The sequence below is a fragment of the Amblyomma mixtum genome, chromosome 3 (genome assembly GCF_055824585.1).
Source record: "Amblyomma mixtum isolate Tamu chromosome 3, ASM5582458v1, whole genome shotgun sequence".
NCBI classification, from domain to species: Eukaryota; Metazoa; Arthropoda; class Arachnida; order Ixodida; family Ixodidae; genus Amblyomma; species Amblyomma mixtum.
The window spans coordinates 195,343,176-195,370,017 of record NC_143014.1 but is presented as its reverse complement, the minus strand read 5'-3'; the positions used below and the strand labels follow the sequence as shown (position 1 = coordinate 195,370,017).

At 51.0% G+C, this 26,842-nt stretch overlaps 1 protein-coding gene across 1 annotated transcript in view; it reads right to left on the bottom strand.

Moving 5' to 3' along the window:
- Positions 1-1,627: 1,627 nt before the first annotated feature.
- LOC149353175 (uncharacterized) overlaps positions 1,628-26,842 on the bottom strand; it is a 196,509-nt gene continuing 171,294 nt past the window's right edge. The window contains exons 3-4 of the mRNA XM_089582375.1: positions 24,816-25,100; positions 1,628-3,508 (exon numbers count right to left, since the gene is read on the bottom strand). Coding sequence (XP_089438501.1) covers positions 3,307-3,508; positions 24,816-25,100 — 487 coding nt within the window. The 3' untranslated portion in view covers positions 1,628-3,306. The remainder of the gene's footprint in view (positions 3,509-24,815; positions 25,101-26,842) is intronic.

The window sequence follows — 26,842 nt, the reverse complement described above, 5'->3', positions numbered from 1 at the left end:
TATATATATATATATATATATATATAAAATAAAATGGATATATATATATATATATATATATATATATCCATTTTAATACCTACCTTCGCGCTGTATGTGAAAAGCACCTAATGAACGGAATAAATCGAGGTTAGTTCGGTGGGCCCTCATTCCAAGAGGCATGCGGTGCAATGCCTTCCCAGAGTTGCTTAGCCAGGCAAATGCCATCAGCAGCTGTGAGGTTACTAAGATGTTGCCGTTAATATACCGTATTTGCTCGCATAAAGAGCGCACTTGTTTCTGAAAAAAAAAAAATTCTGAAAATTAGAGGGGTGCGTTTATTACGCAGTGTAAAATGTACAGAAAAAATTTTGCTTTTCGACGGCCAAGGTACGGGGCACATCCATTATGCGAGTAAATGCGGTAAATTGAAACTATACGCTGGGCAGGTACACTGAAGTAAGGTTCGACGTAAATTCAGCGAAACGTTCTATCGCTGTAATAAGCAGAGCGATACGCGGGTGACCGGCGTGGATTCCGGGTTGTGGAGTGGGCCTAAAGGACTGAGAAGCGACAGCAGCGCCATCGCACGTTGCGTATTCGGCTGTAGTCACGTACGCGCTGGTTGCTCAGCAGATGTTTGGAAAATGGTCGAATGCAGGCCACCCCTCTTTACTCTGTATCAGGACGAACCAGGACAGCCATCTGACAAGTGGCACACATTGGAAGGGTGAACGAACGCAGCAAGCTCTCCGCGCTAAAACCGCTCTTTAAGAATTCGACGAAATTCAATATTTCGAATCTACGAAGCCTGTAGGTAAAGCATACCAAGTTTTTTTTTTATTGCGCTAGCATGTAAAATGCTGACGTAAGCACTAGTTAAAGTGTATGCTTCTGCTCACAGCGTCAGAGGAATGCGGAGAAGCTTGGTGTAGACGTCCCGGGCGGTGACATTGCAAATTTCAGCAGCCTCCCACACCCTGCTGTGCGTCGTCTGATGCCGCCAAACAACGCTCCACAGGATTTTACTTCGAGGACATTTTTTTTAATTCAAGCCAAGAGTTACTGCGTTTAAAATGGACCGTCTCATTCGATGGCATCATTGCGCCCCCTAACCCCCTTCGCGCTGCGAAGCCTGAACGCCGTCGCGACTTCAGTCGGCTGTTACCTCACCATCTCAAATGCTAACACAAAGACTTCTCATTATTTAGCTGAAAGTTTCACACATTCGACCCCATGAAGCTCGTCAAATTTTAAAACCTCTTCAGTTTCCCTTTAAACGCTGCTAAAGAAAAAGAAGATAGCTACTCCAGGACTAGGTTTCTTGATAAAAAAAAATATCAGTAGGAAGACTACATATGCGGCTTATTAGCCGCGGAACACATCGACTTCGTAACACTTAAGACAGTAGATTCTAGCGCAGCCCCGTACGCTTTAAATTGTTCATCAAGAACCATCAGCCACTGAAATGTCGAACTCCTCTAAAAGCCCCACAGCGACCCTCACAGCGGTGGTTGTGGAGTTTTGCTGCCGAGCCCGAAGTCTCGAGTCCGCCCCAGGCAGCGGCGGCTGGATTCCAAACGAGGCGAAAATACAGCAACTGCGCTGTAACGAGAGATTAGGGTGCGCATCAAAGAACACCAGGTGGTAGAAATTGATCCGGATTCCTTTATTACGGCATGTCTCACTCGTCGCAGTGCTGCTTTTGACATGCCCAAATCTATTTACCAGCCAGACAATGGCCGCGCGATGACACGATGCTATATTCAATCATTCGCACTAATTACCAACTGCCGTACACGTGTTTCCACGAAAATGTAGCACAATTATGGTGCCCTTGGGGTTTCATTCTCGACAACAGTCACATAGCACGATGCATTTGATATGAACTGGAATTGTAGGCCGGGCAGGCACATTAAACTAAATTTCACAGGAAGGCAGTGAAGAGAGCCGCGACGCAATCAGTACGCTAACGGTTTTCTTTTTTTTTTTCAGCCTCGGGGCAGCTTCCTTCGAACTTGATCGCATCGAGCGAAGCAGCGGAAGCTTATTTTACGCCCAATCTGGGCACAAATTCGAGCGCGCAGTATCAGCCAATTGTGTGAGAGAGCAGTCATGTCGAGTACAGCCACACATGTCCGCAGAGGAGCGTGCCACTCACGTGTAAAGGTAGCTTTTTTTTTAGGAGGGTTTCGATCGGTGAACCTCGATGCAGTCGAATCTTCTTCCACACTTTCAGAATTTCAGTGAGCGGTTGCGTTTTGCTAACGTACCTTTCTGACGAACAGGGTTAAATGTAGACGACGAACGAAGATGTCCTATATCCACGCTGAATATATGCAATATATGAATATATATAAATATATGCACGCTGACGTATACACAGGTTCAGACAGACAAAAAAATTCAACATATGCGAATCCCCCCACGCAAACATCGCCATCGCTGTTGCCAGGATCCTGGTAACAGCGACATCGATCTTGGAGCTCGGCTGCTGGCTCGTCTGTTACAATGTTTATTCCGGTACAGGGATGGGAAATGAGGCACCAAACTTTGAAACAATAGCACAAAAAAGTAAACACCAGCACGACCCTCGACACAGCTTTTTTAAATACATAGCTCTAATCTGCCGGACGCACACAACACAAACGCGCATCTCTTAAAACCGTGCCTGTCAACCGTTATCGACCGGTCAGCGCTATACAGAATCCCGGCTCAGTTAGGCGAACGAAAAAAAAAAAAGGTATTGACGGAAACGCAGAAAATAACCACCCTCGCTGCAATTTTTTTTTTACTCCGTGCCCGGTTTTTACGCACCTCTCCCGTATTAATTTAGTGACTTGCTTCGCTACCTTTAAGAGACCGGGGGCGCGAGATATTTACGCGTTTCAACGAAACGGCTGCTCCACTGCCAGGCAAACGTCGCTGAGCGCCTCCTCGAATTTTCGACAACTTCGCACGCGCCGACCTTGAACATCGAAGAGGCCTCCTGCCTCGCATCCAGGAACGCTGCGATTCGGATCCACAGCTCGCTCCTTTTTCAGTGGTCTATGCACACCGTGCATACGCGTCGCGACAAGAAAGGCACACGAAAGGCGAAAAAAAACAACATCGAAAGTTATCCGCGAGCTTGTCGCTTGGAGGCTTGTAAATTTGGCGAGGCGTAGGCAGGGAACAATGCACCCGGTGGGTACGCGACGAGACCGGCGTCGAGCCGTGGGCCACACTGCCACGGCTGCCTCGTGGGCCAGCGGCGTCTTGGTGTCCTTTGCGTCGCCGCGAACGCGCTGCCACTGCAGTCCATCGCGGGCGGCGTGGCGCGGCTCCTCACACCTTGCTGGTGTAGTAGTAGGTGCGCACGTAGCACACGCAGGCCGCGGGGAAGGCGAACTTGGTGGGCTTGGGCTCGATGCGGTTGTCCTCAGTGAAGAGCGCCACCAGCACCCGGTTCACGTACTTGGTGGCGCAGCGGGTCGAGTGGCCGCTCGGCAGCATGTCGTGGATCCGGTCGCAGGTGCCGCCTTCGTTCCTGCGAGGCGACAATACCCGTCAAACACCAGGCAGACGAGAGGCAGAAAGAGCGGCACAAAAAAGGTGCAGACAGAAGTGAACGGAACACGCTGCTCTGCTCCGAAGCCACTTAAGCTCGTCCTGGCAAAAATATACAAGGGTTAGCAGGGTTAGAAAGCCGCAGCGTGGCCCGCCCCATTTTATTCGCACCTTCTGGCCATGCGGTGAAACACTTATACGGCAATCGCACCCGGACGGAAAATCCGAGCCGAGGGATTTCATGAAACTTCGAAGTGAGAGCACAGCGTTGCTGGTGGGATCCCTCTCACGTTCGCTGCCTTGACCGGGTACACCATGTAGTTCGTCATCGTGAGTGGCCAGCCCTCGTGTCAGGGCCAGTTACATAGCGCCTTACACAAAAGCTTTGGAAATATGAAGCCAGACTCAGAATTATTTAGTGCGAAAGCGCTACTTCACTAGGAAAACTGAAAAACCCGAGGTATGCGTGAAGCCTCCACCTTTGACCTTTGACGGAGCGCCAGCGGCGGAGGCCCTGCGCAGCTGCTCCGACAACGTGCGGAACCGGCACCACCGCACTCCCCGCAATGAAATCTTGCATGCGGTTGCCTTTGAGGCGGTGATGCCTCAAGTGATTTCGCGCATCCTACTCGGTTTCACCACGTTAAAGCCCTACCATTTATTTTCCGTGAGAGCGCGTTGTGAATTGGCTCGTAGCAAGCGACAGAGCGAGAGACATGGCAGTCCTGTCATGACAGCGAACGAGACGGCGTCAACGAGTATGTACTATCAGCAATGAATGAAACGCAAACAAGAAAACTGAGGTGACATCTCAAAGACGCCGTAATATTAGCTCCTGTAGTGGAAATGCTAGCACGATTGATTAACACTTCGGAAGAAGCGTCTTCGCGCTATCAAGTTAAAAGTGCCTGAGCAAGTATTGAGCTTCCCTGTGCTAAAATATTCTTATTTTCCGTCTCGTGGCTCAGCTGTCTTGTTCGCGTTTCATTCCTTGCTGATAGTACAACATTTACAAGAAATTTTGCGAACCTAGACCCTAGCCTTCAGATTCACACAGTTCTCTAAATTGTGCTACACGATTGGTGGGCTCTGGCCAATTGCCGTAAAGAACGCCAAAGGAGCCGACCGAGACAAACAGCACTTAATTTGGGGGCGCTTCGTGAATATCGCTCCACAATTCCATCAGTTCGTACGCTGTGCATTCAAAATCACTGCGAAACTGGCTAAGCGCCAAATCTATCTCCTCGCTCAGTTGGTCAGGCAGCAGTCCAATACCGATAATCCCCTCTGTTATTGTGCAATTGCCTGCACTGACTGCCCAAAGCATGGGCGTCGAACAACTCAGTGAACTCTGATCCAGGCTCGAAGGAACGAACTCTATCTCTGCAGAACGTGGCGGTGATGCGGAAGCCACAGTGCACGTCAGCGAATCAGGGCTCGGATTCTCTAAACTGGGACCTCATAAGCGGATTGAGGGGCAACATGGTTATCAGGCGTGGGCGTGCTGTTCGTGCGGGCGAACAGATCTGAACATTCAGCTCTTCGTTCGACGTCACCAGCTGTGGCTTCTACAATGCTGCCAGCGTCTCTAGTGTACTAGAGTATACAGCCTGTGCCAGCAGGTTATTTCTTAATGCGATAGCGATAATGATAGCGAAATTTTATGGCTCAAGGGCATCTGCGGCCAAAAAGCGCCGTGGCACAAGGTATTTTCGTTTGCTCAAGGTGGGTTTTGCTCAAGGTGGGTTCAAGGTGGGTATTTTGGTTTGCTCAAGGTTTGACAGCGGTGTCCTAAGATATGGAATTTTTAATGCATGCATAATTCAGAGAGATACTCTTTATATCAATGAATAGTTAAGTGTCTTCTGCAATAACAGTTAAGCAGGGAGACAGCAAGGAGCCCTGTTTACATGACAGAGGCAACCAACGTTTATAGATGAAAACTGTAGTGTGCATATGGATTAGTAAAATGGTACAAAATAAGGCAATTAAATACATGTAAAAATACTGCAATGCCCTAGGTAGAATGACTGATGATTTAACCTGAGCATGATCTTAACTATGTGAATTTCCCAGTTGTAGTTACGAAGGACTGAATATGTACTGCTAACATAGCTTAACTGTTCTAGACCCGTGTATTTGGCTCCGAGAATTCGCGATACGAATCACGTCGTCGTTCTGAAATCGCTATTGGCCCCTCCGCGGTGGCTCAGTGGTTACGGCGCTCGGCTGCTGGCCCGAAAGACGCGGTTTCGATACCGGCCGCGGCGGCTGAATTTCGATGGAGGCGAAATTCTAGAGGCCCGTTTGCTGTGCGATATCAGTGCACGTTAAAGAACCCTGGTCGAAATTTCCGGAGCCCTTCACTACGGCGTCTCTCACAGCCTTAGTCGCTTTCGGACGTTAAACCCCAATAAACCAATAAACCAACCAAATCGCTATTGAACGTTTGGGTATAGCGTCACTTTCAATGGGGGCACTCTTCAAATATTAAGGGGCAAAAATCTTAGACCGTAGTGAGAACGGTTGCATTTATGGGCGGTTTTTAGCGCAGACTAGCCGACTAGCAATCGAACGATGTTGTGTCACTATCGCGGTGTGCGGTGTGATGCCTTTTTTCCCTTTCTGAAGTAGAAACAGCGCAAGTAGCGGTAAATAAGAGAAAGGGTAGGGAGTAGGGGGATGGGGATAGATAGATGTGGAGCTTCAGTGGTCGGACTTCCCTATTCCAGGATCCCGTTGGCCTCCGCCGCCGCCTTGGCCCTCGTCACAAGCATAAGCTGTGTGCTCGGGTCGGAGTCAGTCAGGAGGGCCTCTCACTGCTCTAGACTAGTGCTAGTTATAGCGCGAATGTTAATCGTTTCTCGCGACACTGTTTCAGATAAAGCTCGCCTGCGGTGACGCAAAGCTTGTCGTGACTTCGTTAGCATCATGATCGGCCGCGCCGAGGTCCATGGTTATCACATCCGACCGCGGTTTTACCTTCTACGCAAAATATCACAGCTAAACATGTCTCGATGTATTGCCACGTATCATTGCAGTGTGTGTTCGTCCACGCTCAAGGCAGCAGGAAAGGGTCGTTATCACTTTTGTTCGTGGCGCGAGAAGCGACCAGACTAATCTCGATTGTTCGCAGCCATGCAAGGCTGCATCTAGGTTTTTCCAGATTACCGTAGATGATCTTGACCTGTTATCTGGAAGTTTCCTTGCCTGCTTTAAATTGAGCGATGCCGCGAGCGGCGGACATTCGTAGATCGACGATTGACGAGCACGCTTGTTGCTTACGCCGCCACCGAGTGATTCAGTTCTTTTGCCGGGCGCAAGTCAGCCCTAATAAAGAGCTTCGTTTGCAAGTATTTCTGGTGTCTTCCTGACCGCTGGACTGCCGTCACAAAACCGTGACATCTGGTGGAGGTGCTGGGTAGCCTCCCATGTTCCGGACACCCCCTACAAGTCGAGACGCCAGCCCTTTGAGTCATCTACCGCAGGACCTCAGTCCAGTCCACCGCGCAAGCCGACGCCTGCAAGGGGACGCACCTGAGTTCGGGACCCTGCCGGACCCTACCCGGAAGCGAAAGCAAGTACCAACGTCCATCATGACCTTGCCCCAGACGACCACTCCAATCATTCTGCAGCAACCCCGGGTGCCACCAACCTTCGACGCTTCGCCTGGCGCCGACCCCGAGGAATGGCTGGAGCAGTTCGACCGTGTGGCTGTCTTCAACAACTGGGACGACGCCATGAAATTTAGGTACGTCTTCTTCGCCCTGGAGGGACCAGCAAGAGTCTGGTTCGAGAATGAGGAAGCCAGCCTTGCCAACTGGGAAACCTTCAAGGAACAGCTTCTGAAGACCTTCACAAACGTCGTGCGAAAGGAGAGAGCCCAGCAGCTGCTACAGTCTCGCATACAACACCCAAACGAGACCGTTGCAGTGTATACTGAGGAGATGAAGCGTCTCTTCCGGCGTGCCGACATGAACATGAAGGAAGAAGAGAAGGTGAAGTTGCTTATGCGAGGAGTTAAAGAGCAACTATTTGCCGGCCTCGTTCGCAACCCACCGAAAACCGTCGCTGAATTCGTAGAAGAGGCATCCACAATGGAGAAAACTCTCGACGCCCGAGCCCGCCAGTATGACCGCCAGCAGCGCTTTTTGTCAGCAAGCTGCATGGACACCGCTAACAATGATAACCTGCGGGAGGTTATACGTGAAGTTGTGCGAGAGGAGCTCCGACGGTTGCTGCCAACGGGAACGCAGCCGCAACTTTCATCGCTCACTGACGTCATCCGGGACGAGGTTCAACAGGCCTTGGGTGTGACGCCGACACCCACGCAGCCTCTGCAGCCCCCAGCCATGACTTACGCCGCAGCTGTGCGCCGTCCTGCACCTCGACGACGGGACCCAAGCCCCTATCGCCCTCAGCCAGCTGCGTTGGACCGCCGCCCACTCGCCCCAACCCGCCCGTCCTACGAGCGACGCGCGCAGCCGAGGAAATGCGACGAGTGGAGAACTCCCGACCAGCGCCGCCCACTATGCTTCTACTGTGGCGAAGCCGGTCACGTCCTCCGGCACTGCCCATACAGAAGACTGGGCATCCGAGGGTTCTCTTACGACGCTCCACGACCCCGACCCGGCCAGCGACCAGCCGAAATCGAGGAGTTTTTACGTCGGGAAGAATACTCATCGCCGAGCCGCCTATCACGTTCCCCGTCGCCATCGTCCCCGCGCTTTGTTTCTCCTAGCCGAGGTTACGCCGTGCGTGGACGCTCCCCCAGCCCACGAAGGTTAAACTAAATAAAGCAGCCTCTGGAGGTGAGGTTGCTTCTAAGCGCAATGACAAAGATCCTCCATCGACGAGTACTCAAGACCATGCCTCAACTACGACGACAACACCGACGACGACAACACCGACGACGACAACACCGACGACGACAACACCGACGACGACAACACCGACGACGACAACACCGACGACGACAACACCGACGACGACAACACCGACGACGACAACACCGACGACGACGACACCGACGACGACGACACCGACGACGACGACACCGACGACGACGCGGCCAGACTTGAAGCTTTTACCGCTGCCCAGTGAAGTAACGTCGCAGTACGCCCACCGCAGCCTCACTACTCGACGAAGCCGAGATCGGACACCGAAGACAACGTACAATACCAGAACGCGAACAAGTGACCTTGAAGTTACGGTCGACGGTCACGCGGTTACTGCCTTGGTGGACACGGGAGCTGACTACTCTGTCATGAGTGGCCCACTCGCTGTCCGACTCAGGAAGGTAACAACAACTTGGGATGGCCCGCTGATCCGCACCGCAGGTGGTAACCTGATTACGCCGTCAGGACGCTGCACCGCGAGAGTTACTGTAAATGGGAGAACCTACGCGACAACCTTCCTGATCCTACAGCAATGCTCGCGAGACGTGATTTTAGGAATGGACTTCCTGAATGAACATCGGGCGATCATCGACCTTCGATCCAAGTCGATCAAGCTTTCCACGGACAAAGCCATATCTGCAGCGACGACAGCGACTCATCGCGTTGCCTTAAACGTCCTTGACGAAGTACTGAGCGTGCCACCCCGATCAAGTGTCTTCGCCTGCATAGGTACTGGAGACGTCGAAACTGCCGAAGGCGTCGTCGAGGGGAACACCCAGTTACTCCTTGATCGAGGACTGGGCGTCGCAAGGGGAGTCACCCAAATCCGAAATGGCCAAGCCCAGGTGCTGCTAACCAACTTCACAGAAGAATACCGGCATCTAAACAAAGGTACGACGATCGCTTTCCTCGACGAGCTGGCAGACATCAGAGACATATTTGCCCTACCCGACCACCCCGTGGAACCATCTAACCAAGGCCATCAACCAACGTTTGATATCAACCCGGCATTACCACGGAGCAGACAAGAACAAATACGCAGTCTTCTTCAAAAGTACAGCGATTGCTTCTCATCAGCATCGAATGTGCGAAGAAGCCGGCTTGCCAAGCACCGCATTGTCACAGACAAACACGCCCGACCACTGCGACAGAGCCCCTACCGCGTATCGCCGCTAGAACGCCAAGCTATTCGCAAGCAAGTTGAGGAAATGCTACGTGACGACGTAATCCAGCCATCAAGGAGCCCCTGGGCAGCACCAGTTGTCCTAGTGAAAAAGAAAGACGGCACCCTTCGCTTCTGCGTCGATTACCGCCGCCTGAACAGCATTACGAAGAAGGATGTCTACCCCCTCCCCCGCATCGACGACACACTGGATCGGCTATGCAACGCTAAGTACTTCTCATCGATGGACCTGAAGAGCGGCTACTGGCAAATTGAAGTCGACGAAAGAGATCGCGAGAAGACTGCGTTCATCACGCCAGACGGACTCTTCGAGTTCAAGGTGATGCCATTCGGCCTCTGCTCTGCACCAGCGACGTTCCAGCGAGTAATGGATACGGTGCTCGCAGGCTTGAAGTGGCAGATTTGCCTCGTCTACTTAGATGACGTTGTTGTCTTCTCCAAAAACTTTGAAGACCACCTCAGAAGGCTTCGGATAGTGCTGGAAACGATAAAGTCTTCAGGCCTGACACTGAAACCAGAGAAGTGCCACTTCGCCTACGAGGAGCTGCTGTTCCTTGGTCACGTCGTAAGCAAGGATGGAGTTCGCCCAGACCCCCAGAAGACGGCTGCGATCGCAGAGTTTTCACAGCCTAATGACAAGAAAGCTATACGCAGATTCCTTGGATTGTGCGCTTATTACCGGCGATTCGTCAAGAACTTTTCCCGCATCGCTGAACCTTTGACCCAACTTACCAAGGCTGACGTGCCTTTTAAATGGGAAAGGCCGCAAGAGGAAGCTTTCAACGAGCTGAAGCGCCGCTTACAGTCCCCTCCTGTGCTCGGGCACTTTGATGAAAACGCCGAAACCGAAGTTCATACCGATGCAAGCAGTGTGGGCTTAGGAGCGGTCCTCGTTCAGAAAAATGGCAGAGAGGAGAAAGTTATCGTGTACGCTAGCCGTTCACTGTCGAGAGCCGAAGCCAACTATTCGACGACAGAGAAAGAATGTCTCGCCATTGTTTGGGCCACGTCGAAATTTCGCCCCTACCTATACGGACGACCATTCAAGGTTGTGAGCGATCACCATGCTCTCTGCTGGCTGGCCAATTTGAAAGATCCCTCCGGCCGCCTTGCTCGATGGAGCCTGCGTCTTCAAGAATTCGACATAACTGTAGTCTACAAATCTGGCCGCAAACATTCCGATGCAGACTGCCTATCGCGAGCCCCCGTAGACGCAGCACCGGAAGAAGAAGACGACGATGCTTTCCTAGGACCGGTAAGCGCCAGCAGTTTCGCGCAGCAGCAGCGCTCGGATCCTGAGTTGCAAAGCCTAGTTGATTATTTGAAAGGCAAGACCGCATCGCCTCCCCGGGGGTTCAAGCGCCAACTGTCGTCCTTCGTCCTTCACAATAATGTCCTCCTGAAGAAGAACTTCGCGCCCAACAGGACAGTACATCTTCTTGTCGTGCCCAAGAATCTTAGGCAAGAAATTATGCAGGCTTGTCATGATGAGCCGACTGCAGGGCATCTCGGGATTGCTCGCACGTTGCACCGCATCCAGGAGAAGCACTATTGGCCGCGGCTAGCTACCGACGTTTCCCATTACGTGAAAACGTGCCGTGAGTGTCAGCGACGCAAAACGCCTCCGACTAGACCAGCCGGACTCCTCAACCCCATACCACCTGCAACTAAGCCCTTTCAGCAAATAGGAATGGACCTCCTCGGCCCCTTTCCGACTTCATCATCAGGTAACAAGTGGATCATCGTGGCCACCGACTACATGACCCGATACGCCGAAGCAAAAGCGTTGCCTAATGGTACCGCAACAGAAGTCGCAAAATTTTTTGTCGAGCAAATTCTCCTGCGACACGGCGCCCCCGAAGTGCTCATCACAGACAGAGGGACGGCATTTACAGCGGAGCTGACGCAAGACGTTTTAAACTACAGCCAGACAAGCCATCGGAGGACAACTGCCTATCATCCACAAACCAACGGACTCACAGAGCGTCTGAACAAGACCATCGCAGACATGCTCTCCATGTACATCGATGCCGAACACAAGACGTGGGACTCCATTCTGCCCTACGTGATCTTCGCGTACAATACTGCCGTCCAGGAGACAACCAGGTTTACCCCATTCCAGCTGGCATACGGCAGGAAGCCCACGACAACACTCGACGCAATGCTCCCGCACGTTTCTGACGAAGACAACCTTGACGTCGCCGCCTACCTTCATCGCGCCGAGGAAGCCCGAAGACTTGCGCGGCTTCGCATTCAAGACCAGCAACACACCGACGCCCGACGCTACAGTCTGCGCCGACGAGACACGCATTACAAGCCAGGTGATCGTGTTTGGATATGGACGCCAGTTCGCCGCCGTGGATTGAGTGAAAAGTTGCTGCGACGCTACTTTGGCCCGTACAAGGTTCTCCGTCGCATCGGTGACCTCGACTACGAAGTCATCCCCGACGGCACGACAGCATCTCAGCGACGCCGCACACGCCCGGAAGTCGTACATGTCGTACGCCTGAAGCCATATTATGAACGCTAAAGGACTGGAAGTTTTCATTGTCCGTGTTTATTTTCATTTTAAAGCATCGAGACGATGCTTCTTTGGAAGGGGGGTAATGCCACGTATCATTGCAGTGTGTGTTCGTCCACGCTCAAGGCAGCAGGAAAGGGTCGTTATCACTTTTGTTCGTGGCGCGAGAAGCGACCAGACTAATCTCGATTGTTCGCAGCCATGCAAGGCTGCATCTAGGTTTTTCCAGATTACCGTAGATGATCTTGACCTGTTATCTGGAAGTTTCCTTGCCTGCTTTAAATTGAGCGATGCCGCGAGCGGCGGACATTCGTAGATCGACGATTGACGAGCACGCTTGTTGCTTACGCCGCCACCGAGTGATTCAGTTCTTTTGCCGGGCGCAAGTCAGCCCTAATAAAGAGCTTCGTTTGCAAGTATTTCTGGTGTCTTCCTGACCGCTGGACTGCCGTCACAAAACCGTGACAGTATCGAGTGAGCCGCAATCAATGTTGGCATTCGTACCGCAAGATATCTTCATGTTTTTCTTCGGCACATGCCTGTGCTGCCACACGGGCGGCAGTCGCGAGCGCGCCAATCAGAACGCAGGAGTCGTCCGCTTGGCCGCATACAGGAAAATTGATCGTACAACACCTCATCAGCCCCGCGCACTCACGCGCCCGTGCGCACGGTCGCAAGGGCGAGACCGCATGCGGTTCAAAAAGAATCGTACAGCAGCCTTAATGTGACAGGCTTTAGGTTGTCGTCTTGTGAAAAACCACTGCGGTGCCCATAAAGAAATTCCCTGACTGACCGAGAGGGTAGTGACCTGATCAGCACCATCAAATTGAAAATCTGAGAACTACAATGTTCGAGTACCCTCCATTGGTTTATCCTATGAGATTATACTAAATCACCCACTAATCCTCAAATAATCCACCTTAACCCACCCAATAATCTCCACTAATTCACCCTAACCCAGACACTAATCCCCATTAATTCACCTTACGCACCCACTAATTCAAACCAATCCCCCATAATCCATTTTCTGGGGTGGGCTTACAAAATTTGGAAGTGGGCCAACTTCCAAATTTGCACAGCCGCAGCTGTAGGTGGTACTCGAAAACGCGGCCTTTTATCCGCGCGTATCGCCAAATGAATACCAGAAACGAAAAGAAAGGTTGTTTTACCCGGCTTACAGTTACAATCGCGCTCTGCACTGAGACGTATCACCTGCTTTCAGGCACTGGAATGCTAGACTAAATAAAGTTCCGTATATGTGTTTAAACGCCAAAATTAGCAGAAAGACAGTGGCTAAGAAAGGTTCAGACCTCGTTCAGCAGTCCGTTCAGCCGTGAAATGCGACAGCCCATTAGAAAACAGTTTTTCGTTTTTCACTCGGTGCCATCAGGGCAAAAAAATGAATGGAGACATATTCGCACGCGTCATTAACGCTTACAGCGTTGCTGTTTCACTTCGGGTCGTTCTTTTATCCGTGCCCAACGATGTGTGCACTGTTCAGACTCACGCGCGAAGGGGGAAAAAATGTCGCACCTGGACATTTCCGCGCTAAAAATAAAACGCGACGAGGCGACCTTAAGTAAGGCCTCATTACCCACATCGTATAAGCCATCTGACTCATGCGCTGCCAGCGGTGCGGAACAAGTACATGTTTTCGTTATTCCGAAATGCGCACTAGAGCTGCAACAAAGGAAGCCGCGGCTATTGAAAGAACAGACACGACAATATGGCTGTTGGCCTTTCAGATATTGCCTCCGGCTGCGAGCAACTCCATTACTGTTGACTCACGCATGTCGAAAACTTGGCCCATCTGAACAAACTCGTCAGCTTAATGACGCCGCTAATGCTGCGAAAGTTAGAACAAAGTGTAGACAGACTCTGTATTACGCGGGCTCAAATGAAACGCGAACAAGATAACCGAAATGGGAATTTAAATTGAAGGAGTCTGAACACTGGCGCACTTGGCTTTCTTTTCCATGGCGTGAAAGTGTTAATGGAACTTGCCTCTATTCCTATCCCAGCAGCTATTTTTTTTTTCTGGGGGAAGGGGGGGGGGGGCTCGCGTTACAGTTATCCTGCTTGTGTTACATCTGACGCTGATAGGCCATTAGAGGCAGAAAAATGGTGAAAAAAAAAAGAAAAGCGGCATTTCTGTACAATCATTTCCACCAACGCAGGAAAGAGGATCAACTGCGCGCGTCGACACAGGTTCATGTGCGCGGATCTCAGAGGCAGGTCACATCGCCATTCACTTAAAAGGGCTCTGAAACACCTGCTGAGGGCAGCACATAAACTCGCTCAATCACTACATTCTCTCGCCATGAACACCTGAGTCAAATAACGCAATTCTACACGCAGCAGAGAACCCATAATCACGCGCGAAAGTTGGCGAGTCCTTTCCGACGGCTTTTTCATGCTCGCACCTTCCTCCGCCGCACGCTGCTGCGTAATTATGTAAAGGCACGGCTATTGGTTAGCTTCCTTCAGGCGTCACTCAGCTACCATGGCCGCGGCCAGTCAGCGGTGTCACTCTGGCGGGTCAGGAAGCTCCGCCCCTCGGCGAATGCTCGCGTGCCTCGGCGGTGGGGTCGGAGGAGAAGCGCCAATCTTTGAGGGCGCAAGAAGCATACCTCGGCACCAATAAAGGTGGCTCAATCACACTCACACTCACGGCCACTCGCACTCACATCCACTCATTCATACTCACACTCATGTCCACTCACACTCACAACCACTCACTCACATTCCCACTCATGGCCACTCACACTCACGACCACTCACTCGCACTCACACTCATGACCACTCACACACACAACCACTCACTCACACTAGCACTCATGTCCACTCACACTCACAACCACTCACTCGCACTCATGACCACTCACACTCACAACCACTCACTCGCACTCACACTCATGTCCACTCCCACTCACGACCACTCACTCACAGTCACACCCGCACTCATAACCACTCCCACTCACTCACACTCATGACCACTCGCACTCACAACCACTCACTCACACTCATTTCCACTCACACTCATGACCGCTCACTCTCATTCAAGTTCATTCAATCTTTCCTTCATTGCTAACAACGGAGGGGATGAGAGATTTATTGCCGCGGCCGATTGCCCTCGTTGCTCCCCCCGCATAGCCTGAGTCGCAAAGATGGGGCGGCGAGCAGCCCAGGCTTTGTCGGGCTATTGGCCAACAGTATCGATGCTCTAAGGAAGTGGTCACTCATCACGCATATTCCACGCACCGAATGCTACGCACGTGTGCTCCTGGGCTTGCTGCTGAGGCGGTGAGTGCCTGTTCAGCGTCAGCTAAGACGCTTAGACAATAAATCTACTCCACCTTGGGGGATTCCCCTGAACATCTGACCAATTTCAAAATATACAAGATATTATTCAGCAGTAGTTTTTATTTTAATGTGTAACATCGGCAGAGCAATATACGGAATAGAGAGGATAAGGCGCTGGTTTCTTCACACTCAAAATATGAACAAAAGGAGGGGAAAGCGTCAGGGTGCTTGCCAGCATTTCCACAAAAGGTCTCGTCTTCACCCAGACGAAGACAGCCCTCTTGTTGAAACGTTTGCAAGCACATTGAGGCTTTCCCCTCCCTTGTTCACCTCGTGAGTACCTGCAGAGGAAGGCAGTCACTGCGTCGCGAAAGCATCAATGTAACATCGCGCTTCCAGAGTAATTTCCATTCTCTCTAGACCCCAGAAAATGTGACAGATTTGTTTTTTGTTACTCTCACTGCAAAAAAGAACCTGAAAGCTTGCCTCAAAATGACCCGGCAAAGTAAACAGTTCTTTGAACGCAACATGATGGGTCTTCGGCCACTAAAAAACCTGATTGGTCATAGCACTGCACTGTAAACAATGACGGAACAGGTCCGACAGAGTAAATTTATGGCGCAGAATTGGCGATTAGGGTGCTTAGATGATTGGGGGGGGGGGGGGGGGGGGGCGCTCCCTCCTTTCTTGTGCGCGCGGCGGTGACGGTATCTAAGTAACAATAATGAGTTTGCCTTGACAATAGTCTTGGATGATGTCTAATTACCAATATTTTGACTTCCTTGACAATGGCGTTCCGTGACTCTGCATGAACACATTGGAGTCAAGTGGCGACTATGAATACTTTTTGCTTCATGGAAAATGAAGCGTGTTTTTCAAATGATCGAGTATTTTCCTCACGGAAAGGAAAATGGCTGGAATGGGCCGCAAGTAGAGGATTTCTTCGCGTAATAAACAATGCACAAGTAATACTTTTGTTTGGGCGAGTTGGTTCATCTTTGAAAGGGTACGTACTTGGGCGACGACGGGACACAACAAAGGTGTATGTTCCTTTGTTGGGTCCCGTATTCTTCACGCAAGTACGTATTCGTTCAAACAATGCTCAGCACCGTGAACTTCACTATCAACATGGGGACGAAACAATCATTTCTCGCGCAAATTAAAAATAAAATATTACCATTTTGTATATCTCCTTGGGCGTCAAAGGCATCACCATGTCTGATGCCATGCATAAAAAAAATAAAAACCACATGCTTGATCTGCGATGCTGGGCGCCTTCAGGTGCATGATAGAAACATACCGAAAAGCGCACTTGGTTTTCGCGTCGTTTTCGGGCGTGAGCTGAGCTTGTGCAGTTCAATAGCGGCGCCAAGTAGGTCAGATTTTCGCGTGGGTCCGGCCCAATCAACAAATTACGGGCAGAGCAGAGTTGGGGGGAGCGTGGCAATATTTTCCTGTCTACCTGTCTATATTTTCAGGACTGGGAATGAGAAATTCGAAAAAGGATCTAAAAAAAAAATCGTAGCAGCTCATTACATCCGCGAAGGGTCTGCGCCCGTGCCAATGGTGAACTAAAAATGCAACGAAAGATTGCCGTTTCCGTGCCAGCGGAATCCTCTGCTTCAGTTGTCGAATGACACCGGCATGATGCCTTATGCTGCCTCGGGCGTCCTCAGTAGTGAAAATTGACTTCCCTCAGCTGTCAACAATATGAAGATAGCTAAGCGGTCGTCGCGAAACATACGTGGCCGCCTTCGCTGTCGCGTCCACTCACCACTCACATCCACTCACATCCACTCACATCCACTCACATCCACTCACGTCCACTCACGTCCACTCACTGCCACTCACGTCCACTCACAGCCACTCATTGCCACTCATGTCTACTCACGTCCACTCACTGCCACTCACGTCCACTCACAGCCACTCATTGCCACTCATGTCCACTCACATTACTCATCAACCATGTCCACTCGCCACTCACCTCTACTCATGCTCGCATCCACTCACTCACACTCACACTCATCTCACTTACACTCACATCCACTCACTCACACTCACACTCATAGCAACCTATGCTAACATCCACTCCCTCGCACTCACACTCATGACCACCGTCACTCATATCCACTCACTCGCACTCACACTCACGTGCACTCACACTCACAACCACTCACTCGCACTCACACTCGTGACCAACCACACTCACATCCACTCACTCGCACTCACACTCACGTCCACTCACACTCACGACCACTCACTCACACTCACACTCACAGACGTGAGTGTGAGTGTGAGTGAGGCGATATGAGTGCACTCATGAGTGAGTGTGCCGACCTATGGCAAGAAGTGACGAGAGGAGATACAAAGGCGAGAAGACGCTGAAATTCTAATTCTGACCACCGATAACACAGCTTCTACAAAACGCATTAAAAAATTCTTGTTGGAGGATATTCGTGAAGCGGCGTCCGTTAACGTCCCATGAATACCGCACCTTTATTGACAGCCCCTTTAAAAACGCTGATCACGAGGTACTTTTTGGAGTACATAGACGTAACGAACTGGAATCGAGTGGAGGGAAAATTTTTAAAAGCAATTCTCCCAGCAATAAATGTGTCATCTGCTGGGGAACAAACATCAACATACTTAGAAGGAGCCATAAAATTTTTTTTTGCTAAACAACAAAATCTACCCTTGAAACCGGATGGAGTGGGTCCCTCATCACTGGCACTTGGGGCCAGCCTTACGACCACCAATATTTCAGCACGCCCTCCAAGAAAGCGCGGTGAAGGGGCGCTATTAACCCGTGCATTAGTGTATGCTTAGTCTTAAAAATTTTCAGCGCTTGGTGGAAACCACAGCGGGCTCCAGGAAATCGCAGTCCGATTTCTCAAGGCCGTTGGCGCTCGCGTGGTTGGCCGGAACTTCCGCTATCGTGCCGTTCTATCATGACTGCCGATGGGGCAGGCAACAGCCAGCCAACAGGCGTTCTTAGGAGCGAGGTGTTTCGATATTTCGGCTCCTCTTTCGCGGGCGCCAGCTGTACACGGCAGACTAGAGTTCTTGTACGCTACGAAGGTTTTCTCCTTCTCTAGAATGAGGATACCATATTTTTCATATAAACGGAAGCCACCCTCTCACATAGACCTCGGTCACTGCCGCCAATTTCAACGACTGCCCTCCAGGCCACGCGAGCCGCGGGGGTTAGCTCAGGAGAGTGCGCAAGCATAGGAGTGCAGTCCTTGTCAGGCGTGTCGCACGCAAGAGAAAGACACGCCAGACAGCAGGCAGGCAGGAGCCCACAACGGGCACAAAACCGAGAACACCAAGCACAGCCCGCGATTTAGACGAAATATCAATGTTTCTCAGTGAAGTTCACGAATACTGGGGCCGTATTCTATAAGCTCTCCATTTTCCTTCGTCCATTTCGCGTTCGTTCGGTCCTCTCTCGGTGTAATTACTCAGATATACCCGCGGCTGGGGCAGGCGACCCGGCCAATGGGTGGGTGGCGATCGGACTATTGCCTGCGATATGCAGCTAATGATGACGTCCGGTCGGTAATCACCCAATGGCTGGGTCGCCTGCCATGCAAGAAAAAAAAAAGGAAAGAAAAACACAGATGTATTTTTCAAGTGTAAAATTCTAAGGCACCCGCACCGTGCAACTGCGGTTGATTCTGCCAGACAGGAGGACTGCTGTCATGCGAGGCAGGGCTGCAGAGGCGGCATGTAAGCAGGGTCCTTCATTTTCGGATTTTATTTTTTTCCGTAATTCGGGGGATGAAAATCAGGCGTTACTTTTTTTTTGCCTCAAATTCGGGTAAAAGTCGGGTTATTCAGCAAAAATCTCCAAAAATCGTTTTTTGTTTCTTTTCTACGGGTCAATCATTAAAGCAAAAGAGTTTGCAATTAGCGTTCGTATTGTCCACGTATGGTTCCCTGTCATTTCGACAGAGACTGTTCAGTGCTACCCACCTGAGACTTCTCTCATAACTGCCTGAGCTAGGGTCTACGCATATCTGCGCTCACATTCAGATTGTGCGCCCGGCTATAGCGGAGACCGAGTTAAATCGAACACGAGGCTTCCGTGCGTGGGCACAGCCTGTAGGACTCAAAGCATAAAGGGACGAGGCTGTAAAAAATAAGGCGTTAGCACGTGTGAGTGTCCCGACCGAATTCTTCACTCGGAGAGCAGCTGAGAGCGCTGCAACGTGGTCGCTACTATAGGACGATTGCCAAGCAATGCGGGCACCTTGTGCGTGACGTACCAACAACATAAGGGCGCCCGGCCTGTTTTGCAGCTCGTGCTCGTCCGCGTAGCTGTTGTTGTTTGTGTAACGCCTGGAGCTATGAAAACAACTACGACCAGCCATGCAGTCAGCAGTGTCCTTGTACGCTCTGCAGCGAGAGTTTGTCTTCAGGCGCAATGAAAAGTGTCAGACGCAACTGCACATTACGTGTTCGCGAAGGCTTTTCGCCCGTGCCGACCGGAGCTATTAACTTCCTCAAGGGCTGTAGGCAAATACTGATTTTGCGCAAGCTGGGACAGGCTGCGTCCAGCGTGGACGGTCACCTGGGACCTCGGTTATGGGGCCAGCCGGCGCTATGTACGGGAAGTTTGTTGCATGTGAGCTTGCAATCCTAATGTTTACAAACGAAAGGGGGGCAGGGTCAAGGATCGCAATTCACCGTTGGGCTGACGTCGGTTCCGCCGCGTTGCGACACGGCATAGCGCTGAGCTCGGCTGTACGCCAGGTCGACGTTTGGGTTTGATTGCACCTAGGCGGCGTAATGGCGCAAATCGCGGGCCAGCTTTGACGACAGTTATACTTGGAAGCTCGCGCTGGTTGCGAGAATTTTAAAACAACTGTTTGCGGTATCCGTAGTTGATAACAGACCAAACAGCCGTTTATTATGGTAAAAGTAATCAGTCAAACTTTCCTGGTCACTTCTATGCGCGTAATGTCTGCCTCATAAAAATAATCACTGCGGCGATGGAACTCACGTTTCGGTCATAGTTCTCAACGACTAACCCAAATGGACTAAAGAAGTTTCGCTGGGCACAGCCTAGTTTAAGTATACTCGCAATAAATTTTCTGAAAAAAGCGAAGGATAAGGAAATAGAAGAGTCATCAGGGCGAGCTGGGACATCAAACAATCATTTGCTCTTCGGAAGCCGACGTTCACCTCAATCTAGTTTGAGTAAGGTGACAGTTAACGGAGCACGGCCGGAACACGCCTACAGGAACAATACATTCTCTCGCTTCCGTTACCTGGAACGCACTGCGCATCCAACTTTCTCAAAAACGTGGGTCGATAATAGATCGATCGCGCCATGTCAAACGGTACGGCTTAATTCCTATATCACAGCGCTCCAAATAGATCCATCGCTCAGTTTTATTCTGATGGCTGTCGAGCCGCAGAAACCATGGAATTCCAGTTGCAGGCGGCCCATCGATCACGCTCACTCGGCGAAGCGGACGACCCTCGGCTGCACCCACGCAGTAATGACGAGTGAGCTGAGCTCGAACGCAAACTGGCCTCGCGAAACTCGCCTTTCCTTCGCCACCCTGAGCCTACAGCCCAGACGACAACAAATCGAAATCGACGCGGCACGGGGTAGCCACCGCGGACTCGGTGCGAAGCACGGGCCTCGCATCCATTCTCCCACCGGGAGGATGATGAAATATCCTGTCTTTTCTGTCTCCCACCGCAGCGCAGTGATACCTAGCGGAGCCTGGGCGTGAATACCAATATCGGCTGAGCGGCGCGCTTCGTAGCAACGACTGTCTCAGGGGGGCCTAGCAGGCTACGCTTTTGATATCGTTCTGCTCAATCCTAATTGCTTACGTTATGAATAAAAAATAAAAGCACAGGAGAACGAATTTTATATTCAAATATCACGGTACTACTGCACAAGAACACGAAAAAAAAAAGAAAAGAGCCTAAGGTCGTTAGCCACTGACTGCAACTGCTTTTTTACGAAATGTCCAGCGGTCATCGCATTCGGAGATGCTTAGGAAAGCGTGTTCAGTTGTGTCACTGCACGAGCATAGAAAGCTAGATCCTAAATTTCATGCGACTAACTCGCGATGATGTTCATCCTAGTGGCGTTGCCGATGCGGGATGGTGGGAATGGGGCGCCCCGATTTAGAACGGCAGTGTAGAGGAGACAAGTGTGTACGGGCCACGACGTGACGGCACGAAATAGTAGAAATATAAATGTTCTGTTTGAGCAGAAGCCGAGATGTTTTGAGAAACGAGATCGAACGAAGTGCGCGGGGCTGTTCATCGCTTCTGAGTCGGCGGCAGCAGATACGCATGACAAGTGTACCAGATAGCCCAAGCGTGCTCATACTTTGTTAAAAATGAAAACATACAGGCACATTAGTTCATATATGTTGAGCAGTTAACCGGGTATGCGAGTGCAAGAGTTTGCAGAGACCTTCTGAACCCGGCGGCTGTTGCCTCCAAAGTCTTGACACTAAAGCTCGCTCCCCAATTGCAGCATATATATCTATATCGCGCGCAATTGACGAGATACAAAAGCCTACAAGTCAGCTTACCTGTGCGGCAAAATTCTTGTACGATGGTGGCGTGGCCTTTGCATCGCTTAAGCATCGCTGTCTTTGGACACACCAGCCGGGCCACAGTCTGTCAACGCTACACTTGATCCGCTTAATTAACACCTCAAGGAGGCTGGAAAACCAGTGCCCGCCTTCTCACGCGAACCAGATGCTTGCGGTGACCACGTGTGAACCTGCATGGACCTAGAAGGCCCTAGCACCGCATTTAATAACTGTCCTGAAACCAGGTCGCGTCGCTATTGTGCAGTAATTTCTGCCCCGCGGGGAAGCTGACTTAAAGGTTTTGCAACTCCCAAGAGAACGGCGGCGCAACTAAGACAGCAGAAGGAATAACCCGCCGCGTTGGTTCAGCGGTAAGGACGCTCGGCTACTGAGCCGGAGTAGCTGGGTTCGAACCCGACCTCGGCGGCAGCGTTTCGATGGAGGCGAAACGCAAAAGGCGCCCGTGTGCTGTGCAATGTCAGTGCACGTTAAAGATCCCCAGGTGGTCGAAATTATTCCGGGGACCTCCACTACGGCACCTCTTCCTTGCTTTCTTCTCTCAGTCCCTCCTTTATCCCTTCCCTTACGGCGCGGTTCAGGTGTCCACCGAGATATGTTAGACAGGTACTGCGCCATTTCCTTTCCCCTCCCAAAAATGCAATTTAAGTACACGACACATGCGCGACTCGTCTACAGGTTGCCAAACGGAGGCGCGCATTCAGGGAGAATGGTCAGTTATGTCCCATTCAGAGAATTTTCTATTTTTTTTTTGTTTCAGGGAATTCGAGGGGTGAAATATGGCGAAAAGAGAATTTTTTTGGAGCTTCCGGGAGTTTTAAAAACCGAGATTTTTTTGCAGACACGTACAAGCGCAAAAAAACCACGGACAGAGAAGAGACTTGGACAACACGAGCGCTTGTAAGTGTCTGCTATGAACCAACGAGCCCAAAGGTCTGTGCTCCTGAAATTTTTTTTCACTTGTTTTTCAAACTGCAGGAGTTTTCAAGCTGCTGTACGGAAAAATGGTCTTAAATACGGACTTTTGGGTCTAACTGAGGGAATTTTCGGTTAAGGCATGGAACATCATGAGAATGGTACGCTGGCTATAGAGCACCGTGCACTAGATGCCAATGTCGCGAGTACCCGCGAGCCTATTCGAGCCAATGACTTCGTTCAATAAGTCCTTGAGTCAATAAGTACAGCACAGCATGCGCTGTCGTCGCTCTTCATAAGTATCCTCAGAAATTGCAAAACCGATTCGCATGTAGACCAGGCAGATTTCCGACATCAGTCGGCTACAACTCAAGAACGAGGCTGCAAATGTCCATCAAAGGTGGTCCTCTATAGCCAACACCATTTGCCGTTTCTCATGACGTCGTGGTTAATCCCCTTGCAACTGGCAGGTGAAATCGCGGGTTTCTGGCAGGTGCTAAGAGATTAGCGACGAGTTAACGGATTAACCACGTGGTCATGACAGTCGGTCGATGCCACTGGCTGGAGGGCCTAATTTGAGGGGCATCAGCCGCTCCGTTCACGAGTTATGGGGCTATAATGCTGGTCCACAGTGAACTAGAAAATAACACAACCGGTTCTTGTGCCCATTGTGGACACGAGAGCAGGCTGTGCGATTTCCAATTTCTCTAGTGGACGAGCAGTGGTCGGCGATCTCCACACTTGACAAAGAAGCATGGGAGTGGCGCATGCGCAGAACGCTGTCAGGCAGCACTTGTCAAGCTGAGTGCGCGGATGACGCCAGCATTCCCGGCAGGTGTTAGCCCTGCAGCCTTAAGTTTTGGAACGTTGCTGAGCACTGTGCGATGCTGCATCGACACACCTGTCGACGACTGCCGTACACCTCCTCCGCTTACCTGCCAGTTACGTTTTCACAATGAACTTTCCCTGAAGCCAGAGAAGTGTGTTACACGCCTCAATAACCTTTGTCGCATACGCACAGAGACAGCAGATAGTTCGAGAGGGGAGTGGGAGCAGGAATTCTGCGGAAAATTGTTGGTCCTGACTAACGAGCTGAGCAACGCATTATTTTTTTTAGACTTCTTTCCGTACAGCTGCCTCCGTAACGCGTGTACTGAAAGTAATTTTTCGACCCTCTCGCTATGACGGCAGAACAACTGGAGATGACTGCCTGCCTTAGAGCCACAAGTAACAGCACAAAAATGGCAGCGGATATGTCCAGGGAACCGTTTCATGAGAGCTTCGCACACTGGAAACTGCATATCAACAGCCGCCTGCGAACATGCCCTTAAATAAGCGCCTGCACTGACTGCCATTCTGTCCTGTGTCGGCTCTGCCCCGTTCGCTTCTACGTTCGGCTTACCACTCCCGCAAGCGCAGGCGCTGCGTTCACAGTTAAGCACCGCGTCCACGCAGCGGTGGATACAGCTGTCTTGTTCCCGCTCATGGATCGTCGACATGCACAGGGTCACTCTGACGTCGATATTTTGTGGCGAGAGGCTGCAATATAGTATATTCGGCCGTCTGGCAGAGGACATATGTATCAGCAGCTCGAACACAACACAGGAAGAAGGAGAAGATAGAACAGAGCGCTGAAGTTCCAAGAGGACGTGGTCCGCAGCGGCATTTAGGACGAAAGGAAAGACGTTCCTCCATTCCTTTTTGATGCGCGGGGAGGGGGTAGGGAATAGTGGCGCATATCTGGGACTGGGTACGCCCAGGATGGCACGCATAAGCTATAAGTGAATATGGCGCTTACGGCAGGCCCACGCTACAAAAAAGCTGCGGAAGCGGTCTTCCGAGGACGGAGTCCTCCCCCTTCGCCGAACAGCGCAATATACCTGCAGACTTCGACGCGCACGGGCTGCTTGAAGTCGCCGCCGTCGTTGACGATGAGGCGCATGTCGCCGTCCTTGTCGACGCCGAAGCGCGGGTAGCGCACCTCGACGCGCACGTCGCACACCTGCGCCTCGCCCACGTCGCTGCCGCTGCCGAAGGGCACGCGCTCGCGCTTCTCGGACGACGGCGGCGCCAGCTCGCTCAGCAGCGCTTCGTCGCGGTCCACGCCCGCGAAGTAGCTCCGGAACGGCGAGCCACGCAGCTGCATCACGCTCGTCACCAGCTCCCTGCACAGCAGCATAGCCAGCACACGCGTCGCTGTAGGGAAAGACTCTGCTCTGCCGCTTCCAGGGGAAAAAGTCTTTCTCCCGCTAGCTATCTATGGCTAGAAAAGCTCCGTGTGACACGGAGCTGTCGGCCATCTTTACATTTCGATAGTCACAACGCCATGCCGAATGCCACTCGAACAAGATGCTGACGCTAACGATCATGAGTGCTTCTCCCAGTTAGTTGCACTGTGCTGAAGAGAAAATTTTCGCTACACTCGGAGCGAGTCTACGCCTCCTTTCCGGTCAGGCAGGGAAAGAAGTGTCCGCGTGAGTTACAATTCAGTGACGCTACTACCCCGGCCGTTTATGCTAGTATGGAAATCACATTACATACTTCATTCTTAATTTCACCCGACAGCAGAGTCGAGAAATACTTTTATTGCAGAGATAACTGAGTCTGTGGTTTCTTAAAAGAGCCATATTTATCAAGGTATAAGAGAGGGTGATCCCAAGGTTTTTAATAACAAGCAAAGTGCACACTTTGTACATTTATGAACCAGTAAACAATACAAATTCATCAATGTCTGCTTTAGGATAATTTTAAAACACACCGAGTATCTTTTCTTGCGGTTGCCTTCTCTGCATTCAGGGCACGACCGCTCTTCTCATGCTGACACAGGCAAAACTCGCTGGCATTTCGCGTGACCCGTGAGAAGGTTTTTGCCACATAAAGAGCTGCCACGTGGCACAGCATCACATAGACCTCCAGGCAGCATGCTACAGTTTGGGATCGTTGGGTTGCCATTTGTTAATGAAGAACGGCGCACCGGAAAACACAGGCACACGTGTCTGCGTCTGTCTCGTGACCTTAATGAGACAGATAGACGCAGGCGAGCCCTTGCCTCGTGTACCAGCAGACAATCTGCGGATGTCGGAAACGAAGGGGCTCACGCCGCTGCTCGCTCCCCATTACCCCGGGTCCCCTAACGTTCGAAGGAAAATAGGTAATCAGAGCCGTTATGAAGCTATAGACAATACTCCCGCATTTGAGATGAACAAGGAAAGTACACGCGGAACCGGACAATAATCCAAGCAGGGAGCAAGGGGTCATCCTATGAAAATTGCAATCAAATACTTACATCAACACAGTCAAATTCAGGTATATGTTGCCAAATTCGTCCGATCCGCATCGCGACTTCTGCGGCGAAGTGACTAACTTATATAGAAAGGCGTGGGCATGCCAGAAAAATCGAGTTATTGCGAGAGTCAATCACCAACAACTGAAGACTGTCCAGCTCACGCCCGGAAGACCAGCTTTGGCTGGTGAACCGGTCAAGAGGGGCGGTCCAATGGGCTCCTGGAGTGAGGGCCCATTCAAATAATCTCCATTTATATTCTGTTCATTAAATGTTTTTCTCCCTCTCTCTCGTGACCTTGTCTCGCAGCAAGGAGCGAAATTAAAACCACAGTAAAATATTGTACAAGCTCTTATACATAAAATTTGTGGTGGATGGCTTCACGTACAGCTTCGGGGCGTTAAACCTCACATGATATGCCATGCCATGCCACACTAAGATTTTTATAAACCCACGAAAGAAAGTACACAAACGCTCAGGCGGTCTGATGCGATGAACTGCGCAAGCAGAATGCGCTTTTAGAATGGTGCTTTTCCATCTCACGCTTTTCCCTTTTGCCGCATCCCACTGCCTGAAAGTTGAGCAAATTAATTTCGCTTCACTTTAGCTGGCTTTTATGGCTAG